This window comes from Pelobates fuscus, chromosome 12 (assembly GCF_036172605.1).
Source record: "Pelobates fuscus isolate aPelFus1 chromosome 12, aPelFus1.pri, whole genome shotgun sequence".
Taxonomy (NCBI): Eukaryota; Metazoa; Chordata; class Amphibia; order Anura; family Pelobatidae; genus Pelobates; species Pelobates fuscus.
In genome coordinates, this window is record NC_086328.1 from 136,389,846 (window position 1) to 136,415,840 (window position 25,995).

At 38.7% G+C, this 25,995-nt stretch overlaps 1 protein-coding gene across 12 annotated transcripts in view; it reads right to left on the reverse strand.

Annotated features, from left to right (window-relative positions):
- Positions 1–25,995, reverse strand: part of PPP6R3 (protein phosphatase 6 regulatory subunit 3) — a 68,999-nt gene that overhangs the window by 22,235 nt on the left and 20,769 nt on the right. For 6 of the 12 annotated variants that reach the window (XM_063438139.1, XM_063438138.1, XM_063438137.1 and 3 more), the window contains exons 2-15: positions 25,137–25,284; positions 24,046–24,215; positions 19,655–19,887; positions 18,353–18,539; positions 16,312–16,449; positions 14,659–14,724; positions 14,182–14,294; positions 11,697–11,810; positions 10,603–10,732; positions 8,926–9,078; positions 8,047–8,193; positions 7,898–7,962; positions 7,323–7,438; positions 6,945–7,030 (exon numbers count right to left, since the gene is read on the reverse strand). In XM_063438139.1, coding sequence (XP_063294209.1) covers positions 6,945–7,030; positions 7,323–7,438; positions 7,898–7,962; positions 8,047–8,193; positions 8,926–9,078; positions 10,603–10,732; positions 11,697–11,810; positions 14,182–14,294; positions 14,659–14,724; positions 16,312–16,449; positions 18,353–18,539; positions 19,655–19,887; positions 24,046–24,066 — 1,569 coding nt within the window. In that variant the 5' untranslated portion in view covers positions 24,067–24,215; positions 25,137–25,284. Of the gene's footprint in view, positions 1–6,944; positions 7,031–7,322; positions 7,439–7,897; positions 7,963–8,046; positions 8,194–8,925; positions 9,079–10,602; positions 10,733–11,696; positions 11,811–14,181; positions 14,295–14,658; positions 14,725–16,311; positions 16,450–18,352; positions 18,540–19,654; positions 19,888–20,079; positions 20,157–22,750; positions 22,874–24,045; positions 24,231–25,136; positions 25,285–25,995 lie in introns of those variants that run through there. The other 6 variants (XM_063438134.1, XM_063438130.1, XM_063438131.1 and 3 more) reach the window with 5 other exon arrangements.

Consider the following 25,995-nt stretch of genomic DNA (forward strand, 5'->3'; position numbering starts at 1 on the left):
CCTGGGCTACCATACGGTCTCAAAGGCAACATAACCAACCTGGCGAATTTCAATGTGAAAAAACGGAAACGCAAGCCTTATATTTGACTAACTTTTGAAAACTCCATAAAACCTGTACATGATGGGTACTGTTATACTCAGGAGACTTCGCCGACCACAAATATTAGTGTTTCAAAACAGTAAAATGCATCACAATATACCGTCCGTGTAAGTGCCATTTGTGTGTGAAAAATGCAAACAATTTCACCGATATCGTAATACACGTTGCAGTTTTGAAACCTTAATATCTGTGTTCAGCAAAGTCTACCGAGTAACATATACACACATAATATATATGATCTAAGTATTGTATTTTAAACTGTAACATGTATTTTACCATTTTCAGGCAGCAGGGGGAGTAGGGGGCAGAAGAGGAAGGAGGGGGATCCTAGGTGAGTCCCCACACCGCGATCGCCGGCGTGGGATCAACAGCAACTGGGTAAGTACATAGGACGGCTTCTCTGGAGAAGCAAATACTGATTGACTGGGACAGGATAAAGCAGTAGTTGTATATACAGTTGTAGTTGTATTGCCATTTATATAGCGCCAACAGATTCCGTAGCGCTTTACAATATTTTGAGAGGGGGGATGTAACAATAAATAAGACAATTACAAGAAAACTTACAGGAATAATAGGTTGAAGAGGACCCTGCTCAAATGAGCTTACAGTCTATAGGAGGTGGGGTATTAGAAACATTAGGATAGGAAATATCAAGTAGGAGTGAAGAAGAGCTGGAGGAGAGAGCAAAGCACCATCCCATAGGAGAGCAAGAGACAGGTATGTAAGGGAGAGATTACTCTGGGAGGCCATACGCTTTCCTGAAGAGATGGGTTTTAAGGCCCTGCTTAAATGATTGAAGACTAGGGGAGAGTCTGATGGCAGTAGGCAAGTTATTCCATAGGAGAGGAGCCGCCCGTGAGAGGTCCTGCAAGCGCGAGTTGGCCGTACGGGTGCGAGCAGCGGTCAGGAGGTGGTCGCGGGCAGAGCGGAGGGTACGAGGAGGGGCATACCTCTGGATCAGTGAAGAGATATGAGGGGCTGGAATTGTTCAGTGCTTTAAATGTATGGGTTAGCACTTTGAATTGACTCCTATAGGATACAGGGAGCCAATGTAAGGACTGGCAGAGGGGCGAGGTGTGGTGAGAGGACCGACTGGATAAGAAAATCAGTCTAGCTGCAGCATTCATTACAGACTGTAGCAGGGCAGTACGGCTTTTGGGGAGACCAATCAGGAGAGGGTTACAGTAATCCATGCGGGAAATTACTAGAGCATGGACAAGCTCCTTGGTAGCATCTTGCGTAAGAAAGGGGCGGATGCGGGCTATGTTTTTGAGTTGGAACCTACAGGACTTGGCAACAAACTGGATGTGAGACTCAAAGGTGAGACCAGAGTCAAGTATGACGCCAAGACAGCGCGCTTGTAGGGATGGACTTATGTGGATATCACTGACTTGAAGGGAGAGTGAGAGAGGAGGATCAGTATTAGGAGGAAAGACAAGGAGTTCAGTTTTAGAGAGGTTAAGTTTGATAAAGCGTGACGACATCCAGTCAGAGATGGAAGAGAGGCAAGCAGTGACACGTTGCAGGACGGCCGGGGAGAGGTCCGGTGAGGAGAGGTATATCTGAGTGTCATCAGCGTACAGGTGGTAGTTGAATCCAAAAGAGGCAATAAGTTTTCCAAGAGAGGCAGTATAAAGAGAAAATAGAAGGGGACCAAGGACAGAGCCTTGGGGAACTCCAACCGAGACAGGGCGAGGGGAAGAGGTATCCTTGGAAAAGGAGACACTAAATGAGTGTTGGGAGAGATAGGAGGAAAACCAAGAGAGGACAGAGTCACAGAGACCGAGTGATTGAAGAGTTTGAAGGAGGAGAGCATGATCAACTGTGTCAAAGGCAGCAGAGAGGTCAAGGAGAATTAATATGGAGTAGTGACCTTTGGATTTAGCGGAGATTAGGTCATTAGTCACTTTGATAAGAGCGGTCTCAGTAGAGTGGAGAGGGCGGAAGCCAGACTGAAGAGGGTCAAGGAGAGAGTTGGAATTAAGGAAGTGAGACACACGGGTAAAGACAAGTCTTTCCAAAAGCTTTGATGAGTAAGGGAGCAGGGATATGGGACGATAGTTAGAGGGGGAGGACGGGTCAAGAGATGTTTTTTTCCGGATAGGTATTACAGTGGCATGTTTAAGGTCAGCAGGAACAGTGCCAGAAGAGAGAGCAGTTAAAGATGTGTGTTAGGATAGGCACAAGACAAGGGGAGAGAGATCTGATGAGGTGAGATGGGACAGGATCAAGTGGGCAAGTGGTAGGGCGAGAGGAACGGAGAAGTGCAGCCACCTCTTGTTCAGTAGCTGGGGAGAAAGTCTGAAGGGTAGGGAAAGCATGATTTATGTGTGGTTGAGAAAGAGAACAGCAAGGAGGGGAGAATTGTTTCCTTAGCTGTTCAATCTTGTCAGTAAAGTAATATGCAAAGCTATCAGCTGTAAGGTTAGTTTGGGGGGTGGCCACAGCAGGGCGGAGAAGGGAATTAAAAGTGTCAAAGAGACGTCTGGGATTGCGGGAGCATGAACTAATGAGAGAGGAAAAGTAGGACTGTTTGGCGAGGGCAAGGGCTGCGCTGTACGAAAGCAACATGAATCTATAATGAAGATAGTCTGCCTGGGTGCGGGACTTCCTCCAGGAGCGTTCAGCACAGCGGGAGCAACTCTGCAGATAGCGTGTTGATTTATTATGCCAAGGTTGGGGTCGTGTTCTCCTCGAGGTGCATGTTTGGAGTGGGGCTGCAGTGTTCAAGGCAGATGTGAAGGTAGTGTTATATGTGGAGATGGCCAGTGAGGGACAGGAGAGGGAAGGGATGGATAGCAGTTGTGAATCAATTTCAGCCGACAGCTGCTGGAGGTCAATAGAGTTAAGGTTCCTCCTGAGCTGAGGGGGGTTAGGCTGAGGTTGTTGGGTGAGGGGGTAATTGAGAGCAAACGATAAGAGGTGGTGATCAGAGAGAGGAAATGGAGTATTGCAGATATTAGATAATGTACATGAATAGGAGAAAATAAGGTTGAGGGTATTGCCAGCTACATGAGTGGGAGAATTAGCCCACTGCAATAGTCCAAGGGAGGAAGTAATTGAAAGTAGTTTAGAGGCTGCTGGGGTTAAAGGTGGGTTAATGGGAATATTGAAGTCTCCAAGAATTAGGGATGGAATGTTGGAAGAGAGGAAGTAGGGTAGCCAGGCAGCAAAGTGGTCAAGGAAGAGGAGAGGGGAACCAGGGGGACGATATATGACGGCAATGTTAGCAGAGAAGGGTTTGAAAAGGCGAATTGAATGAATTTCGAATGATGGGAAAGAGAGGGAAGGGGGGGTGGGCAGGGTTTTAAAGGAGCAGTGGGGTGAGAGAAGAAAACCTACACTGCCACCTTTAATCTCCGCTTGTCTTGGATTGTGGGTAAAGTGAAGACCACCAAAGGACAGTGAGGCAGGGGTAGCAGTATCCGAGGGAGAGAGCCATGTTTCTGTTAGTGCAAGTAGGTTTAGGGAGTGTGAGATAAATAGGTCATGGATGGAAGTAGATTTAAAGGTGCTGCACACAGAGCGTGCATTCCAGAGGGCAGCTTTAAAAGAGGAATTATAGTGAGAATTACATGGAATGGGTATTAGGTTGTTGTGGTTTCTGGTGTTTGAACCAGGTGGCTGAGTAGTGGAGGGACCAGGGTTTGGAGAGACATCACCTGCTGCTAGGAGTAGTAGGATGGAAAGGAAGAGAAGGTGCGAGTAAGATTTAAATGTTGGGGATGAGAGCTTGTATTTAAGGTATTTAGGAGGGGTGTGTGGAGAAAGGCTGGATAAATATGAGTAAAGTGCATGTGATGAATACAGAGATGAAGGGAGCAGGGAGGGAGCAATGAAGATGGTGTTAGCAGGAACAGGTAAGTGAAATGATAGAGAGATTTTAATGATGAGGGAAGTGAGAGAGAAAGTGAAAAATAGAAGTGAGAACATTAGTAGGTGCTGTGTTTTTAAGAGCTGTGGTTAGGAGGGTTAAGGGTTAAATAGGTATTGTGTGAGTATAGCTTTTTTTTGGGTTATAGGAGTTTACACCTGTCTGTGGTCATTTGTAAAAAGGCTGGGGTTCCTCATGGGTGGATGAGTTTAGAAAGGTTTTTAAGAGGCATAATTCCTGCAGATGTGTGGCTCTAGACTGATTAAATATGCAAAGATTGGCAGTCATTAAATTGAAAGTAGAGAGAAGTCGGAAAGCCTTACAATGAGCTGCATACTACGACATGACCTGCCCCCTTCCTTCCAGAAAAATCATCTGCATTTAACGTTTCCCTTTCTGACTCATTTTCTTCTTTTATAGCCACAAGGCTCATTTTTTGAGAGAATTTGCCTGCTGCCAAATCCTTTAACATACAGGGAAGTTTCGTTAAAAATAGCCATGTATACAATAATCTTGTTTATTACTGCAAATATGATGCAGTAGGATTATTTAAATAAGCTTGTTAGGGCTAATGAGTTTTAAAGCAAACATGAACAGTAGCAAGGTACAAGCAAGCTATAAAAACAATTAAAAATGACACTTTGCCAAAACAAAGATGTGTGCTATAATCAGAAACTTGGCACTGCTATTCCAGAGACCAACAGTTTCCAAATATGAATGGAATTTATAATATAAGTATTGCCTTCTATTTAAGCTGGGATTTAACCATGAAATTGTGCAAGAATTAATCACGGATCTGTATGCAGTGTTTTCTCCAGGCTTGCGATGTTGACTAACTTAAAGGACCACTCTAGTGCCAGGAAAGCATACTCGTTTTCCTGGCACTAGAGTGCCCCCACCCTCAGGGACCCCCTCCCGCCCGGCTGTGGAAAGGGGGAAAGGGTTAAAACTTACCTTTTTCCAGCGCTGGGCCGGGAGCTCTCCTCCTCCTCTCCTCCCCGTCGGCTGAATGCGCACGCGCGGCAAGAGCTGCGCGCGCATTCAGCCGGTCGCATAGGAAAGCATTCATAATGCTTTCCTATGGACGCTTGCGTGCTCTCACTGTGATTATCACAGTGAGAATCACGCAAGCGCCTCTAGCAGCTGTCAGTGAGACAGCCACTAGAGGAAAAAGGGGAAGGCTTAACTAATTGATAAACATAGCAGTTTCTCTGAAACTGCTATGTTTATAAAAAAATTAGTTAACCCTAGCTGGACCTGGCACCCATACCACTTCATTAAGCTGAAGTGGTCTGGGTGCCTAGAGTGGTCCTTTAAGGCCTGGCAAGTTAACTAAGAATTAACTTATCTGACTAACTCCTGCTCAACCTTACTTGCCTGTTGTAGCAGTTTCACACAAAGAAATCACAACAGAAGGCAAGTTAGGTAGAGCAGTAGTTGGTCAGATAAGAAACACACAGAACATTTGATGACAGTTGTCCTTTAAGTACAAGTATGATACAATGTGGTCTATCCTATCTTCCAAAAAGAAATGCCTCACTCATCTGTGCTGCATAGAGTTGCTGATGCCGGTATGTGAATTTCAAGGAGTAGGCCGACATGATGGCAAGATAAATTAGAAGTCAAGAACAAGCATTAACAAAAAGTACCAGTTCATATAAACACTGAAATTTCAGGGCACAAAGCATCCCTTTAGCAATCAGATTATGTGCTCATAAAAAATACTGACCATTGTACAAACTCTTCTACACGTACATCACTGGACTACAAGACATTAAAGACACACTATAGGCAGCAAAACAACCTCAGCTTAATGAGGCAGTTTCAGTGTATAGATCATGCCCCTTCAGTCTCACTGTTTAATTGTCTGCCATTAAGGAACTAAATCACTTTTGTTTGTTTATGCAGCTTTAGCCACACCTCCCTGGCTTTGACCGACAGTCTGCATAACAAATCATTATTTTCAGTCAGATGTTAATTTGATTAAAAGTTTTTATCTACTGCTCTGTAAATTGAACTTTAATCACACACACGAAGCTCCTGCAGGGTCTAGAATGCTATTAACACAGCAGGAGATAAGAACTTTTAAACAGAATGCGAAAAAAGAGAAAGTATAAACATTAGATCTCCCTTTACAGGAAGTGTTTAGGAAGGTTGTGCATGTCACAAGCAGGGAGGTGTGGGTAGAGCTGCACAAAACAGGATTTAACTCCAAAATGGCTGAGAATTGAGCAGTGAGACTGCAGGGGCATGAGCTATACACCAAAACCACTCCATCAAGCTAAAGTTGTTTTGGTGACTAAAGTGTCCCTTTAACACATGCACTACCCATTTACTTAGGGATTATACAGTATTGCTACTTTAACACAAGGGGAAAACTGCTCAATCTGCTACCCAGACATGCAGGTATAAAAATAAATAAAGGAGAATAGCAACTAGATAGACTGTGGTAATATACCAGGAGTGGTTTATACATTTATGCACAACTCCGGGTATATTACTAGAGTTAATCTACTTGCTATATCCTGGCTTTTAATGGGCGTCTGGCTTCCAGTTGAGTGGTGTCACATCTCTATTTTCCATTGTTTCCCTTTTCTTAATTGAGAATTTTAATAGTTTATCCATTTCCTCTCATTACTTTTAATGAAACAAAACATATCGCTTGCTTAGAATATAACTTTAAATGTATTGAACATAAACATGAAGACTTGTTTGTTTTATTAATAATTGGCCAAGTAGTTTTATTTACAGAGTATTTTGTTGAGAACTTCCACTTCAAACAGTTTAGCACCAAATATATCAAACAAGGCAGTTGAACAAAAAAAACCAAACAAATAAAAATAAAATAAATAAAAAACCACCACAAAAAGCAAAAACAAACCCCAAAACACAACTAGTCATGGACAAGTAGTATTGATAGCAGTGACCTGCGAAAGAGAAACCATACACGTCTCAATACCAATAACCTACTAGATCTACAGTGTTCCTCTTGTTCGTCTCTCCTAAGGAGCCTGTGCAGAAAGCTTCCCATCTTTCCTGAGTGTCACTCGGCAACTCTGCAGAGCAAAATTTAAACGAAACACAAGAGTTTAGTTAAACACAAAAGCAAGTATCCAAGTGAAAAATCAATACATTTACAAATCATCTTAGAGTAGGTGGTGTTTATGGAGAGAATATTCCACTGGGCAATATATTTTCAATTACAGAATGGAATTTAGTTTTGTGGTCATGGGGAAAATAACACTCCAGAGACTGCTTTGAGTAAGATTTGTTGAGAAAATGAATAATAAACCTCTAAAAAAAAACACAAAAAAACCCCACAAATATATAAATAAAAACCAGACATACCTTTAAGGAGCTGGTGTGCAAGTTTACTGTTGGGCCCTTTTTCTATGCTATGAACAATGCAATTTGCAATTCTTGTTAAATGTCCCATGTAGCCGTACCGCTGTCCTCCATCAGACCTGGAACAGATCAGAGATGTGCAATTAACAAAAATAAATACATTTATAATGTGAGAGAACTATATCTAGAGCACAGCACGTCTGTCACTTCCATTACTCTGTGGAGTAAAACAGACCACCAAAAAAAAAAAAAAGTCTCAATAGCTGAAAGCCAAGGAGGTGTTTCTACTGCCAATTATAAACCAAGATGCAAGCTGTAGTACTATATTTATTGAAGTGTTCCTTAAATGTAGATCTAATAAGCAATCAAAATGACCCCTCTCCACACATAGATTTTCAAATCTTTCTCTTAGGAAATTGAGAATAAAAAAAAAATACTCCATTTTAGACTGAAAAAAAAAATGGAAGCTTTTACAGAAGAGAAACCAATAGTAAATAAAAAAGGAAAAACAACGCACCATAAGACAAGGTGGCAATATGCTATACAGAATGTGTGTGCATACAGATGCCGCTACTTACTGTGTTCTTTCATTCATGGCCCAGGCTTCAAGTATTCGATTTATCATTTGGCATTTTGAGAAGAGCTAGGAGGGGACAAAAGATTTTTAGGAAGGGAACTTTTTAACGTTCTACATTTTGCATAGAATAGACCTAAAATGGATACATACATGTTTTAATAGAATATGGTCTCCAACGGTGTTTGGCTCACTATTTACACAGTCAGCTGTTTCACCAGGACTGGCAAGAATCAATGCAATGCAAATCTCTACTTGTGTGTGCAGAAAGTTATTCCAGGTGTACTTGAAAAACATATCCTGTTTAGGGGGAGTAAGAAAAATGTCAAAGGACCATGGTTAATTTTGGCATAAAATTTCAATTTAGTTTTGACTAAAGACATTTTAGTTTTAGTCGTATTTTAGTCATTTGAATTGTTTTAGTCGACCAAATCTCAAAAATTTTAGTCCACTAAAATGGTTAGTTGACAAAATGAATCCTGCAAAGGACAGTGCAAGAAACACAAAGCTAGGATGCTGAGGACCAATCACAGCTACAGTGTTTAAAGAGAACATGTTAGAGCACTTTGGAAAAGTAGGGGGCCTAAAAACATACCACACTTTCCAGAGCGTGTTATATCAAAATAATTTAACAGTGCTGACCAACTATGCAGTTCATATACGCTGCAATGTCGTATGAAGAGGTTTCAGTGCAGTTATTAGTGGTCATATTTTGGCAGAGTTATTAACTAGTCCAGAACAATAAACATTAGCATCTTGCTCAGAGGTTGGGTTACAACTCTATCCATGTACGACATTCAAATGTAAAGGCTGCACATACAGACTCCATGCACCTCAAGCAGCAGAAAGGTTAAACACTATGTGTAGTGTTTCGCTATACAAACTCCAGGCACCATAAACACTTCAATCACTAAAGCACTTAAGTGTTCATGGTGCTTGGAGTAACCCTTTAATACCATCTAAAACTAGCAATTTGAAATGGGATTCATACAAGCCATTAACACTATTTTCTGCAAATGGGAGTCAACATACCAGAATAACTCCTATAGTGTTCAGTTCAATAAACTCCAGATTGATACTGTGTGTATTAGTCTGAAGTAGACTTGCGATCAGCCGAATAACATTTAATCTTGTATTTCCTACAGGAGGGTCAAGTATTCCCCAAGTTGTTTTCATGATATCAGCCTGAAAGAAAAGAAACATTACAAGGCTTGCAAATGAGAGACTACATATCTAAATGGACACATGTGCAAGACTTTTGGGGTCTATCCCCAAAAAAATAAAAACATTTTTTTAGCTTAATAAAAGCAGTATCAGTTTATAGAAGATGCTGGTGTAGTCTCACTGCTCAAATCTTTGCCATTTAGAAGTTAAAATAAGTATTGTTTGTTTATGCAGCACTGGCAACTCTTGCACTGGCTGTGACCAACAGTCTATCTCAAAAAGTGTTTTCATTTTCAATCAGGTCTTACAGTACATTGTGTTTACATTAGAGGTTCTCATCTCCTGCTCAGTTATTTAAACCTTAATTTGGAATTTCTTGTATCCTGCTCTTTTGATCGCCTGCAACAACCTACTGTGTGTGATTAAATACAGCGCAAATTTTTAAAAAAAATTAGATCTCTTTACAAGAAGTGTGTAAGGAGGCAATACAAGTCAAAGGCAGGAGAGGTGTTAGAGCTGTACAGGGCTATATAATAAGGGAATTTCCATACATATGGTGAGATTATGGTTGTCAGCTTTAAATATGAAACCAAGAGCTATGAACTAGTTTTTAAATCTATGCACCACTCATCAGATCACTTAAAATGTGTTGAGCTCAATGTATCTAATTTGCTACATAATCAAGATGAGTGCTTTATCCCCTCTCGGGAAAAAGCTAAAAAAATATTTGTTTTATTAATGTACTGTAATACAAGACTCAGTCCAATCAAAGAAGCTTATAAAGTTATGAGCTTTGAAGATTTCTCTTTTCCAGCCATCTTAATACAGCTGCATATTGAAAATTTGTCTACACAATTCGTAGCAGTTAAGCAGTGAGCAGTTACAATCTCTTAAGAAAAGAAATTTACCATTGACCACTAAACTGGATTGGGACAGAAAGATAAGGCCCTTAAAATGATATCTCCGTACATGATGAACATATATTTACTAGTTCAATATGGTCTTAATAGACCCACCCATAAAACCTACTAGATAACTAATTATTTCAGAAGGGATGTTTATTATACCAATAGGGAATATATAGAGACACAATATATCACCTGTTGTCTTGATTTTTATTATAACTATATCTAATTAGCATATAGATACAACTGTCAGTTTTGGGTTTATTTTGGCAATGGTTAATAAAGCCTGTTCTATCATTGAATAGACGGTTAAATGGATATCTTTGCTATATTACAGAAATCTTCTCATACATTGTTTACTGTTGAAGACATTTCATTCAATTAGTTTTATGAAATACCAAATCAGAGATTTTCACATGAGGTTTCCCGAATATATTTCTTTACTATAAGAGTTAAGCCCTGGGTGGAATTGGTACCAACCCCCGTCTGCGATATTGTCGGTATAGGGGTGATTTAATCTTAATTTTGTTCGATTAGATAACTAGCCTCTAAGGGAAAGATCAAAGGTGACATAAGGCACATCAAACCATCGAATGCATTAGTGTGTTCATTCAAGCACAACAGTGGAACAAGGGATTACTTTTGGATGGTCCAGAAGAAGTTGGTGGAAGGAAGGAAGTTTTTGCTGGATAGCAGACAGGACAGTTTTGTTAACTGAAAATATAGAATGATTCACACCAGGAGGACAAAGGTCTATGTGTCCTTCAAACCTGTAACAAATGGAAACAGTTAAAAAAAAAATAAACCCATAACAAAACCAAGAGTTGGATAAGTGAACAGGAACTACTTTGTTATTAGTGCAACAATTTTTTTTGTCCAATTCTGTAATGCAACTCACCAAGAACCAAAATAATCCTCCCCCTCCACATTTTACAAAATGTGCTTGGGGTCTCCAATAGTACTTGGTAGACTGTTTTTAAGCTCTTGCAAACATGCATTAAACCAAGTTTGAGTGGGCACCATGCCCCAATAGCTTACTGAGGTGTCAGGTGGGTTATTCTTACCAAGTATCAAGGATGTAGTGTGTGTCTCTCTAAGAGTGGCAACCCACTTATGTCAAAACAACGTTTTACATTACAATTTAGTCAAGAACGGTAGTTTATTCTGTTTTTCTCAAGCAAGAATAAACGTCTCTATACCTGCATTCTAGCTGATCTTATCTCACACAGTAAGTTTGAAAGAGAAACTTGCTAGCTATAACATTACTCCACACTAGCAATATCAATGATAGGTCTGGGTGCAATGTCCCAGTTCCACTTCGTAATACAATGCAAACCAGAGGGTACTCTAGTGTAAGGAATAGAACTTTGTATTCCATACACTATAGAATCCCTTAAATAAAATAAAAAGTAGTGTTATTAACAGGTTAATGTGCATATAAAAACCACAAATAGACCAAAGCTTGAGAGCCCCAATCTGGGGCTAGAGACCACAATCTCAACCTTTTGGCCTCTTTGTGGTTTTTTTTATATACATATGTTTATATGCACTTTAACCTATTAAACACGGTTTGCATTTTTTGTATATATTAATTTAGTCTATTTTGCCATTTGCACTTCCAGTCCTCTTGACTATAGTGAATACAATACAATCTATTTTTGCCATAAATAGTGCTATTTTTCCCCTTAATTTTAGCTCCCCACCCCCAATAATACCTGGCTCGATAACACTTACGCTGGCCTTCTTGTCTCTAGCAGAGTAAGCAATATCTGGATTGCACTGACTATTGTAGATTCATTCTTCTCAGTTGAAAAGATGTTTGATAATAGCTGATCTAAAATTTCCTGCCTAAAAAGATGAAGAAAAAAAAAAATTTAAAGAAAAGAGAAAGTTTAAAATAATTTGATCTCAACAGCGGTATTTTACATGTTTCTCATGCAAGATTAATCCCTTTCAAATACAACTTCTTTGCAAAAATTTAAACAGGGAAGTTTGCTTTCGAGATAAAAATGATTAAGATCGATACAAAGGATTAACATGCATGAACAGCTCATGTGCTATGATCCTGAGATCACTACACATCACAGAGCATCCCAGCATCAGCATACACTCCATGACAACTGCAGACAAAACATATTCAAATTATTGAGCCGATTGGAGTTTGACGTCCCTTGTGGAACGGTCGAGTCGTTTAATTTCAAAAACTAAACCGTTTCTTGGAAACGGCACAATTTTCATCTGTAGAAACCAGTAAGGCTGATTCATGTCAATGTTACTATTCTAGAACAACAATTAAAAGGATCAAGAAAAACTACACATCTTTCTAGGGATTTCTTTATCATTTGTAAATATTGCAGTAGACCATATGGAATATATTGAAGTGTAGTTCAGTAGGCGTTGTGTGTGGTAGCAGAGGTCATGCTGCCTGACAATATGTGTTCTGAACAAGCTCGGTATAAGTCCACATCCCTTTAACTAGATTTAACACAGATTCCCTTTAACTAGCAAAATCTGCCAGCAAGAGTCAAAAACGCTACCTCCTATTATCACTATGGGAATTAAACACTACAGAGAAGGGTTCCAGAGAAGGGTTCCAGAGATAATGGGAATTTGATGTACAGTGGAACATCTAAGATTGCTGCCTCAGCTAAGGATTCTTGCTCCAAGGAGGAACAATCCTAAGACATACATGCGAAAGAAGGTCTACACATGTCTTTGGATGACTAAACAGATACACACACTACCAAATGGGATATTAATGGATTGTTAAATTATATCAATTCATTTTCCAGACTGATCTTTCCATTATAAGAAGAAATACACACCCCTCACTGGAAGAATGAGAGCCATCAAGGAGGATGTTATTGAAACTAAGAAGAGATTTCAATGCATAATATCCAAGAGGGAATAAGTGAGAAATTAACAGACCAGGACAAGAGTCTACACAAAAAATTCAAATGAGAGGGGTACCCGAAGGTTGATGCTGCCAAAATATCCCACTACTTCCAAATGTGCCCAAAAAAACCAAGACATCTCCCTCTTTACTTTAAAAAAATAAAATTAGATTTGACTAATTTTCCCAGTGCCACAATGGTCATGTCAGGACTGGCCCTGCCTTGCTCTGTGGTGGAGTTGATCTCTGCCAATCCAAAGCTTTCCCATAGGAAAACATTGGGAGGCCATTGCGCAAGCAAACATTAATCAGCAACTTCTCAGAGGTGCATTGAATAAAAGCATCTCTATGGTGATTATTCAGTGTCTCCATGCAGAGCGTGGAGACAGTGTGCATTACTTACCCAGGAAGCACCTTCTAGTATCAGGCTGAGAGACTGCCACTAGATGTGTTACTAGGCAGTGTTTACATTTAAAAGCCCGCAGGGAGAGGCTATAGACACAAGAACCACTACATTAAGCGGTGTCCCTTTAAAATGCAAAAAGACATTGCAAGCACCATAACCACTACATGCCACTGTGTGGTGATGGTACTAGTAGGCCACACACTGCTGTAGTTCTAAAAATTAAAAAAAAAAGTGGTTTTTTTTTTACTAAAAATACATGAGATGGAAATCTGACCATTTAGGCCAAAATAATAGGACTTACAGCAGACCTGAATACTTCTCAACTTTGCAACTCAATTACCAGTTGTAATATACAAATATTACAACTTCACTAGTTAGATTTTTAATTAAATATACAGATCTCTGTTCAGCCTAAAAATACAAATTCCATAAAAAAGTGCATATGGGTATGTAAGGTGGGTGGATTCACATTATTGGGAAGAATTAAATTGGAGATGGTGTATGAAAAAACAAGTAGTTCTGAAGTTTATAATGCCCACTGATTGCTCCACTACTAGGCCTTTAACACTAGAATTACACTATGACATAACTTCCACTGTGGTTAAGTCTCAACTTGGGATTTGCTGTCAAAAAGGATAGCACGACAAAATAAAAATGACACAAAACAAAATGCACTTACATAACTTTAAAAATACCAATCACTTTGATGATTTCCCTAAAGAAAATCAGTTCCCAATTTAAGAGGCATTTACATTTAATCATATTTAAGGTCATATTCTTGTAGCTTAACCAAGCTAGAAATCACAAGGTGTATTTCATAAAATCTGAACAGATACTACTCTTAACATAGCGTATAGAAGCTTATAATTGACCCACACAGCAACCACAACAAAGTAGGGATTGAAGGATAGAAAACATACTTCTCTAATGTGGCAAGCAATGGGTCCGGTTCAGGGCTGTTTTGGACCTGTAACATCTGATCTCTACTCAGACGAATTATCTCACAAAGAGATTGCGAGGCATTTGAATGTCTCTAAATGGGGGGGAAAAAAATATATTGAAATACATAAAACAGGTCATAAATATATGTCTATGATGAAGTATTTCTTAACTTTTAAAATATCCAACAATTACACACTGACTTCCTTCTTTCTGGCTTTTACAAAGGCTTTGAGAAAATGTCAGATGTACCTTTTGTTTCTATTGAAAGGATACTGAATATGTGGGAGCACCTCTAATAGGGAATTTTAAATGACTAGTAAAGTGTTCATTTACTTCCAACAAAATTTACTGTAGCAGAAAATTATTTCCTTGACTTTTATGACTTGCACTTTATAAGCTTGAAAACAAGAGATATACTTATATGTGGTAGATTAGAGAAACATAACCTAACTTACATCTTCATCCTGAGATGGGTGGACAAGCTCTACAAGTCTCTGGATTATCTTCTCTTCATTTAGCCACTGAAAAACAGAACAGGAAGAACTTACTGGAGGAAAAAGCAAATATTTAACCAGTACTGGAAAAAACAACTACTGGAACCATGAAAGACTGCAATGGATAGGCAGGCAAAACCAAACTAGTTTTCTCAAATTTTTTGGGGGGGCGTGAGGGAAGTATTACTCTAAAGTTCAAGACCACTTTTGCTTGTTGAGGAAGGAATCTGGATGTGCAGTGTACTGCTTGAAACGCTGCACATCAAGAGTTATTTGAAGTTGTGTGCCTGGGCTAATTCAATCAAGTTGAGGAATTGACTGACAGCTGGGAGAAAACCTAATTTTAAATGGGTTTTTCTCCTAATCTTCATATTAGCTAGCAAAACTGCCAGCACAATGTATAGATACATATATCAATATTTGTGGTGAGAACTACAAACAATTACTTATGCAAGTGCGAAAGTTGCAAATAATGATTAATAATAAAAAAAGAAAAAAAGAAAAGAAAAGAAAACTTCCCTTCAGCAAACCAACAAAATGAAAACAAATGTATAATATATGTAACAAAAGATTTGTTCTCATTTTGTTGGTGATTTGCACAAGAGCAGTCAGTGTCCCTGAGGAAGTCCCTGGAGGGACGAAATGCGTAGGACTACAGAACAGACAACAAATCAATGCTTTTGACTTCTACACCTGCGGTTTTAAAATTACATGTAAGCAAAGAAAATTGTTATGCACTCTCTCTTCCCATAAATGACCCTTAGACTGTCAAGGTTCTGAAGCAAGAGAGTGATCTCTTTAAAGATTATCTGAAAGCTTGAAGTTGGCATTAAAAGGGGAGTGGCCAACTGAACTTATTTTTAACAACGGTTTAAACACTGTTAAACACCATGTTGTGCCTTATTTCCCCTAGCAAGCTCATCCCTACTTTGTATCTATACATTGGCATAAAACAATCTAACGAGCATACATTGTTTGGGGCATGACAGGTACCTTTTAAAAGCGCCTTGAAGAATATAGGCCAATCTGGCATTTTTTGTTTAATAAACGCTTTTAATAAAAGATTGAGTACAAATCTAACTGAAGTTGAACATTTAGAAAATCAATGTGTCCATTTAAAAAAAAATCTAAAATTTGCCAGCCTGTTTACCTTCTATGGTTTCAGAGCTGGTTTTGACAGTATGATCCATTAGTAAAAAGCAATCTCACAGTAAGGCAACTCACATACACATCACTTCCAGGCTGTAAAAGGGTCTTGTGGTCTTAAATCTCATCAGGGAAACACATGTAGCACAGTTTTGTTAATTATATCTACAGCCTTGAGGTAATGACACAAATAAAAACACTCCAAACACTCGTCACTAGAGCTGAGCGTAATTGTTATTGTGCCAGCCCTCCCACAGTAGTCTAACCGTTTTAGTATGGTTCAATAACCAACTTCCAGTTTTCTTCAGGAGAATCCGCTTAGCTCTACGTCGTTTTGTATCAGCTGTGCTTTATTCTATAACACCCGTTTTTTCCTGCATGGATACAGTTAAGTCCACTGCTTGCCTGTTTAAATATTTCAGAGCACAAACAAAAACAACAACCCATACACGACTGCAAAAGACTTACATTAAGCACATCTTGCCTGAGTTGCGGTGGCTCAATACATGTGAGAAGTCTTAGCAGCAAATCCATAATTGCAGAGGTCCCTATGTGTTTTATTATCAAGTTGACAAATTCATCTTTCTTCTTTAAAAATGTCACAATCTGGAAAAGAATTCGCATTACTTGGCAATACTACATTCATAGTTACATTAATAGTAACAATGTTGTTTACAGTACAGTTGATGCTCCATCAGAATGACGACCATAGTCTTCAATCTACATCTATGCTATGCAATATTACACCGGTAACATATCCCCATCCTACATCTTGATGTTTTAAAAGGAGCCCCTGGCAAAAGTAACATTCTAAAATTCACATGCAGACAAAGTAAGAATTCAACTCTCCCACACCCTACAACATTCTTGGAATTGGCTAAACTATTAAGGCTTGAGCAAGGCAGATTAATTTCTAACCTCTGTATGCATAGCCAATAAAAAATAAAACGGATTACATCTATGCAGAGCAACTAGGTGGAATGTGCTGCACAATAAGGGGGAAAAATACAATCACTTTACAGCAAAAGCTTCCAACTTGGCCCATGATTGCTGGACTAATACATCAGAGGCAAGCCGAGCATTATATAAACTGGAGAACAGCCGGGACAAATTATGGAAACACTTGGTAGATGGAGGTAAAAAAAAAAAAAAATGAAGTGTCACTTAGTGGTAGCGCCTCGTTCAATTTATACCAAAGATTTGTCAAGTGACAAAACCTATTTCAGACACGGCAAATAGGGTCAACATGTCAAATGACTATTAAAAATAGCTTATAGAAAACCTCCACAGAATGAAAATTAAACCATTCCAGACTGCCAGGTGCAAAGAATAGAATTAGAACACCTGCCAGTGAGCAAAGATGGAAACGACCAATTGCAAAACCTGTGGGTTTGTAAAATATTTCTTAACACTAAGACACAGATAGGGAAATAATCTTAAAAAAAATCTTAATTGACAGTTCCGTTTAAGTACCAGAATACTCTATGAAACACTGATATTAATACTAAAACATTACTGTATCGAGTGCATGTTAGAGCATCATAATTGGTTCTTATCGATGGTTGTGATCCATTACAAACTTTCAAAGCCTTAGAGATATATACCCCCACCCCTATCCACTGGCCCACTTCTGCCCTGGACAAACACTTTCATGACAAGATGTTTGGCATATTCTTTATATAAAGAACACCCAGGAGGAGCATTGAGCACCAGGATGTAAAACATTTCAGAAAAATAAAGGTTTACCTGAGCATTGTCATGACGGGGTTAAACAGTTAGGCAATTTGCAAACACGCAAACACGCAAACACAAAATGTCTTCCGAGAAATGTGCACAGCTTAAAATAACATGCATTGAACTTGTGCAAAGAAAAGGCTGTTAAACCAGTTTGTTCACAGTATAATGATAGCCATACATTCACAAATTAATACTGCATTGTGTCATAACAAAATGTAAAGTTATTTTGGATAAGCTAAAGTGCAATAAATCAAGCATTCGATGCATTCAATTTGCACGACACACAATCATGAATTCAAACAGAGGACACTGTTCACATCATGAATTAATGGAAACTGTCAGTTTATGGGCTATTTTTGTATTAAAATGAACAGATTATGAAAAAAAAAAAACCTACCTGAAAATAGGCTTCATACACCTTTCATAAAGATACATGGCGTATTCAATATAAATATTTACTTATTTTTTCCTCCATTCCTGTTTTTCACTTCATCTATACATTTCCTAGCAAAACTGCTAGCACAACCTATAAATAAAATGGTTTGCTCAATCGAACGAGCATAAATTGTTTGGGGCATAACAGGCACCCTTTGCGCTAATAGAAGCCACCAACTTTTAACGGCACGTTTTTAGGACAATATGATTACACATTTTACACGATGCTATCAAGTCAAACACATGAAATATGCAATCAACTATTATTAATACCCACATTCTCAGTTTACTAGTTGAAAGAAAGCTATGAAAAAGGCAATACAGGTGTAATACATACCTGTTCTGGTTTACGGCTGATTAAAATACTTAAGACCTTGCTGAAAAAGCTAGCAAGTAAAGGGTTCAGTGGGGAATCGTTTAAAAGAAAGCCATAAAGTCTTTTCAGTAAAGACTCGTCTTCTCCAAGTCTATCATTAATTTGTGACACGTCTGATGTTAGCAATTCACACGACAAATTTGGATACCTGTAGAGCAATAGGAAAATTATATTTTACGTTTAAAAAAATACAGGCAATAATAATAATTGCACAGTGTCCCCTTTTGATCGAACCCCAACCCAAGCATCATTGACATCTGTTTCAAAGGGTGGATTACCGTATATACTTGAGTATAAGTCGAGTTTTTCAGCACATTTTTTGTGCTGAAAAACCCCAACTCGACTTATACTTTAGTCAATGTCTGTATTATGGCAACTTACATTGCCATAATACAGACAAGGGGCTGGCAGGAAGCGTTTACTTACCTCTCCTGCAGCTCCGTCCTCCTCCACGCCGGTCCGGTCCGCTCCCCTCCCCTGTCAGCTCCCAGTGCAAGTCTCCAGAGCCGCTACGGGTTACCGTGGCAACAGTCCACGCGGCCGCGAGACTTACACTGGGACTTGCAGAGGGAGCTGACCGGTCCGGCGCGGAGGAGGTAGCTGACAGGAGCTGCAGGAAAGGTACGTAAACGTTTCCTGCCAGCCCCGTCCAACGGACCACCAGACAGTGAGAGCCCCCCTCCCTGGCCAGCTAACAAGCAGGGAGGGGGGATGAAAAAATAAAAATTTAAATAAAATAAAAAAAATATTAAAATTATAATTAAAAAAATAATAAAAATGCACCCCCCCCACCAAGGCTCTGCATCACACACACTGCACTCATAAACACACACACTGTAAATAAATATTCAATATAATTTTTTTAGGATCTAATTTTATTTAGAAATTTACCAGTAGCTGCTGCATTTCCCACCCTAGTCTTGTACTCAAGTCAATAAGTTTTCCCAGTTTTTTGGGGTAAAATTAGGGGCCTCGGCTTATATTCGGGTTGGCTTATACTCCAGTATATACGGTACTATATAGTTTTTAGTTACCTCATCCAGGACTTAACACTCACAATGTATGATTTCAATATATAGGAGAGACATTTTTAGCAGAAAAATAAAAACCCAAAGCAAAGCTAGAGTTTGCTATTCAACAATGATAAACTGATCCTCAAAAAAAATAAAAAAATATATATATAACAGATAAAATGTAATCTACACAGGGTCACTGTCATATTTGCACGATAGGGGACTAAGAATTAACAAGCAAAGTGCTTACTTGTAGCGCATCTTCTCATCCATATCTTGGGGTGGTTCCTCAGTAATGAAAGTCACCAAATCTTCTAAGCACTCAGTCTTTAGTAAAAATTCCACAAGCTTACGATTCTGAGCCTTGCATTCTTGTAATATATCCTCCTCATCCATCAATTCTTTTAACGTTACCTCATCTCTCTCCAAGAGCGTGTCTATGTGAGATGAAGAATGAAGATCGAACTTCCAAAACATACTTGGCTGATGAGAGAAAGTGAAAGTAGAGTTTGAAGTTCTGAAAGCAGATTACACATGGTTTTAGAGCCTACAATCCTTAAAGCTATCTTTCAGCTGCCTTTTGATTTAAGTGTCCCAACAGATACACAGAAAACCTATGTAATGCACATTAAATGTCTTGTTCAGTTAACATGCAACATTTTCCTGATAGCATACATTGCACCGTGTTAGTAGACATTTTAAAAACAAAGTGGTGCTTTGAATCCTCTGTTTTGTTGGAGTTAGGGTAGAACCTAGTAGTTTAAAATAAAAAATAAAAAAGCCAAAGGAGGGAACAATTAGTTTTGGCAGATGGTTATTTGTAGCGCAGGCATTGTTCTTGTAAAGGTCCACACTCCAAACTTGAGTTGGCAATTTCTAATCCCCCTCCCCAAACATAGTTCAGCTCAGGACAACTGTTTCAAGGAACTGTTGTTCAGCTAAGTTTTTATTAGAAAATAAAAGGTTTTTTAAAAAGCTGATAACTAAACTACGAATATAAAGGCATGTACAAGTGTTATTGGAGAAAGCCTGCAGATTAGGAGGGAAGGCTGGAAATGGAGATTCTAAAGAGCTAGAACACCATACACCAGGTACAGTTAGCAGGACATATTTTAGAATCAGGAAAGTGGGCCAGAGGATGCAGAACAAAGAAGCAGAATGCTGCAAAACTATTGTAAAAACTAAATGAAAGGGAGCATGGCAAGAAAAAAATAAAATAAAAAAAAATATATGATGCAGAAATTGTCCAGGTGCTTGGACAGTCTAGTTGTTTGACAACCAATAATCACTGATTTAACAGTTAGCACGGGTGTATCCATTGCATTTTTGCATGAATGGTGCATTTTAAAAAACGTATTAATCCAATATCTGAAAGAGGGGCACCTTAATTTGGACATTTAGTCCACTGTAGTGGTAAAGGTGCCAAGGTTTCCAAGACACCCTCCCATTAAAGCCAGAGCTAATACTCACTTGCAGCTGAGGAAGAAGTCAATTTGAACTCCTTGCCTGGATTCTTTCACTGTTTTGTAAGAAACCGCAACATTTATTTTTGAAAGGCAGATTGAATACCTTACTTTTTAGGTCAGGGATTCGTAAAAAATAAAAATTAAAAAAATTAAAAGCAAAGTGAACCTGGAATCCAGTGAAGGAAGAGTCTCCTCTTGGCAGCTGCTCTGTCTCCTGAGAGATCATGCTGATGATCTCTGCTCAAGCAATCATACTGTATCATTGTGGACCCACAATCAACAAATAGGAGAAGGGAATACATAAAGAAAATAATATGAGCATTTTCCACAAACTTGTTTTCCTGGCACTATGGCTTTCCCCTGTCACTTACCCGAGTCCAGTGCAGATGACTGGGCACTGACTCGAGTCCACCTTCTCTCCTCCACTGACGTCAGCTGGCGGAGGAGAGCCAATGCGCATGCGTGGCAATGGCCATGTTTGCATTAGGATGTCACCATAGGAAAGCATTATTCAATGCTTTCCTATGGCATTTTGAGAAACGCTGGATGGCCCATGCATAGCACAGTCAGTTCGACTACCAAAAGCGGAAGTGGTCTGGGTACCTCAAGTGTCCCTTTATGAGTTATATCTGCACAAAGATATTCAAAACAAATAATGTGAAGTAAACCTATGTATTTAAAGGTAATCAACAACATTCTTTATATGAATCTAGAAGAACCTGATTACGAAGACATAATCAGACTTTCACATAGTTAAACAGGTGATCAAGAAACCTCTAAAATCAGTACAACCGTGGTTTCTTAAAAAAAAAAAAAAAAAAAGTGAAACAAGTTGTATGCAGTGTTTCCAAGTATGTTCACAACATTCAATTGCACAGATTAAAATTAGCCCTTTCTGTGAGGGAAACCAAATATTTCAGTTTATTTTGGCACCCCCAGTCATGTCTTTCCCGGTTGCTTAGCGGCACTAAGCTCAAGAGGCAGAAATTGCCCAGAGCACCTGGCTTTTAAAGACTTCATTGAGCTGCATTGGGAAGTCTGATTGGACAGCAAGAAATTCTGGGCAAGGTTAGAAAGAGGGCTGGCAAATGTTTTAGCGAGAGATCTGCAGTTTGTGCAAGTTGTTTTCAGATATACTCCCAATAAAAAGAGAAAAGAAAAAATTAAATGCATGTTTTCACTGTGTATATATAATAAATCAGTTAATTTATTTTTGTATTTGGGCAGTAGTGCATCAATTCAAATTAGGGATACACCGAAATGAAAATTCTGGTTCGAAACCGAAGATTCAGGATGCCCTTGGGCGAAAACCGACACCGATAATGACTTCCCTCCCCAAATTATTTTTAAAATGTTTGCCTAGAATTTTTTTTTATATTAGACTTAATGAATGTAATTAATCTAAGATGAAAAACTTCCCCTCTCTTTTAGTGGTCCCCCCTGCCTAATGTTCCTCTCTCCCCCCTCCCCTGTCCTACATTGTTCTTTCCCCCCATACCTCCACCCTCCACCCCCAAAGAAAAAAAAAAAAAAAAAGAGTTTCGGCAAATTTTACCTGTTTTCGGCCGAAACTGGATAGGCGAAATTTCGGTGCATCCCTAATTCAAATCACTGTCTAAGTAACCAAAGCGACAGACCGCCCGACTAATACCTTATTAAACAAACGTCATTTTGTTGCTTAAAGTCTATATTTAACACAGGCTTTTTTCTGCCTATTTCATTTTACATTTTTCTTTTAAAGTTAAAATGTCTAAGTGAGCATGCTGTAGTGTTCATGGTGCTTTAAGTGTTCTTTTAAAATAAAAAAATTCAATTAGGATGAAAACATGAAGTAAAACAAACTGAGTAAAAAAAAAAAAAAAAAAAAAAAAAACGCGTACTACTGCAAACATGTTACTGTGAAATGTCAGAACTTTTCTCCGAAGCAAGATGACATTAGGGGGTTCTCACTCAACAGGGCAGGTGAAGGCAATAGATTAGTCCATCAAATTCCAACAGGATCCCTTGGAATAAGGAAAAACAAGATTGTGAAAAGTGCTAAGTAAACTCATGGAATCGATTCCAACTTAAATATTACTGATACATACGTATATTCATTTAGCCAGTTGTGTTTTTTCCCCCAACCTACAGGGAATTTCTCTATTAATTTTAATAACTCTGGGAGTAAAGGAAAATGTATAATGGTTCAACACAAAATGGGAAGAAACAAAATAAAACGAAAAGGCATGATATCCAATGGAAGATTAATTGGCCTTAAATAAAGAGAAAAAGTCATTCCCAGATTAGTACTAAAATTAGCTTTTTGTTACATGTCTAGCCAGCATTAGGAAGTGCAAATCTAAACATTTAAAGAGGTTCAAGAGAAATCCCATGAAATGATGCCTACTATATAGTGTATTTGGATCATCCCTATAAAGATTCCATCAAATAAAAGGGACATTATTTGCATATGAGAACTACTTATTGAATCTACTAAAATCTGGAAAATAAATATTCCCATTTGAAGTAAACCCCCGAGCTCTGCAGTGAGCCCTCAATAAATGTGCTGTGTTTATACCAATCAGGGTGCTCTCTTGCTTTCGGATTCTCAGCATATTCTGGAGCAGATACCAAGTATATTCCAGAGGGGACATTTAGTCAGCTTATCCAGTCATCTTACCTGATGAGTGGAATTGAAGCTGCTAAAAAGGTGGCAGTGTTGCAAACGTGCAACCTTCTGTGGACAGGGGCTTGTATAGTGTATGCCTGCCACAAAAGTACTTCCATATCAAAATGGGATATGCTTCTACCTTGGCCTTTGACAGATTTGCACAGGAAACACGGATGTGTAATTTCCATCAATGAGGTTGCAGAGAGGGTCAGGCGATCAGCATTGAGAGAGCCCCAGCTTTTGCCAAACTAATCCAAAACAGTTTGACCGAAAACTAGAAATGAATACAATTAAACTCAGGGCACCACAAACTATAATGAGTGTTATTAGTTATGGTGCTTAATGTGTTCCTTTAAGATTATGTATTAATTGTATTAATTGCAAGCGCAATATTTTACAAGGGGTTGATCTCTTCACAACCACCCAGTGAATGAATGACAGTTATTTCATTAACTCCTGACATGGCATTTTATGGTGAAACCATGCAAGCAGTTCCATAATAATTTATCATCATGTTATCTATACCTTGAAGGTGAGGTCAGTCATACAGTGTGTCTAAGATTTAATCATTTTCACTCATGTGCTATAGATTGTTTTCTGTTTGGAGTTAGGAATGTAGTTGCAGTCTAGGTGGCTGTCAGACACCAGCATCACATGGCAATTTTTCTCCAAATTCCCATTAGTCACATTGAACTCTTCTTCCAGGCTGGCTAATAAAACCCCAATGACAAGTCTGAAGGTGAAGTTAAACCTCTGGCAGTTGGGGTTAATGTCTATATGTGCAGTATTTCATATCAAAACAATGCACAGACAGACACCAGGCACATTGGACACTTCAGTCAAGTGGTGATGGTGTTCATAGTAACCCTTAATGGTACAGCTGAAAGGATACTGTACCTTAGAGTTGACAATTGTAATAAAACTGAAGTCACACTTGGTCGTAGATTAACCCCCTAAGGACCAAACTTCTGGAATAAAAGGGAATCTTGACATGTCCCACATGGCATGTGTCCTTAAGGGGTTAAAGTTCACAGACTTATTTAGGTGTATTAATTTGGACTTAAGTCACCTTTAAAGCATTTGAAAAGTTAAGGTTTTATTTTGGAGTCAGTGAAACGTTACCAAGGTAAAATCATATTTTCCCTCTAAGGGATTGGTATTCAATTTAACATTTTAGGTTTGCACAGTTATGTCAGATTTTTCTAAGAGCTGTAAAATGTGATCACAAAACATACCAATAAATTCAAACAACAGGACTGAGATAAAAGCCCTGCGGATGTATAATAAAGAAGTTATATTTGGCTTTTAACTTAAAATGTTTTGAGCAAGGAGACCAAAAGGAAATCGGGGGTTGTACAGCAAAGCACAAAACTGCCCGCTAGTGGTAAAGTATAGAATGGCGGTTTCTTTTGGAATGATACATTCTTTAATCTTTGGTTACTTAATTAAACACCTTTTACTAAAATATCACTTCTGTTTATTCTTAACACCCTTCTATAAAGAATCTACGGAAACTATATTGGAATAATTGTGGAGTGTGTAGGGTGCAACACATAGCCTTTGAAATAATTGCTTATATGACAAATTACCACAAACTACTTTAGGCATGCGTAAACATTGATTCTTACCTTTAAAAATGGGATTAAAATGTTAAGAAAATAAAACAAATGTTATCTCCTGCAACTCCTGGCCCATTACAGGGTATCCGGACCTACATCAACGTTTAAAATGTTTCACAACTGCTACAGGAAGCCAGTTTTCTTCCTAAGGAGAGGAAAAAAATAATAATTTAATAATATATAATATATATATATGGCAAGGATCATGTATGTACAGGATAATATGCATGAAGATTGCAAATCGATAAAACAGCAGAAAACTAGGGACTACGTTATCTCATTTAAAGGAGCACTATAGGGTCAGGAACAGAAACATGTATTCTTGACCCAATAGGGTTAAAACCACCATCTAGTCCCCCGGTCTCCCATGCCTCCCTAAATATAGTTAAATCTTACTTTTATTCAAGCCTTGAACCACTTTGTCCCAGTTTCCTTTTGACCTGCCCGCTGACATCAGAAGTGTTATTCTGAGCCAATCACAAAGTTTCCCCATAGGATTGGCTGAGACTGTCAAGGAGGCAGATAAGGGGCAGAGCCAGCACAATTCAAACACAGCCCTGGCCAATTAGCATCTCCTCAGATGAATTGAATCAATGAATCTCTATGAGGAAAGTTCAGCATCTGCATGCAGGAGGAGATACTGAATGTTTGGATGCATTTTAGGCAGCCATGACCCAGGAAGGATCTTGAACAGCCATCTGAGGAGTGGCCAGTGAAGTTTTCACTAGGCTGTAATGTAAACACTGCTTTTTCTCTGAAACAATCAGTGTTTACAGCAAGAAGCCTGAAGGCAATGATTCTACTCACCAGAACAAATTCAATAAGCTGTAGTTGTTCTGGTGACTATAGTGTCCCT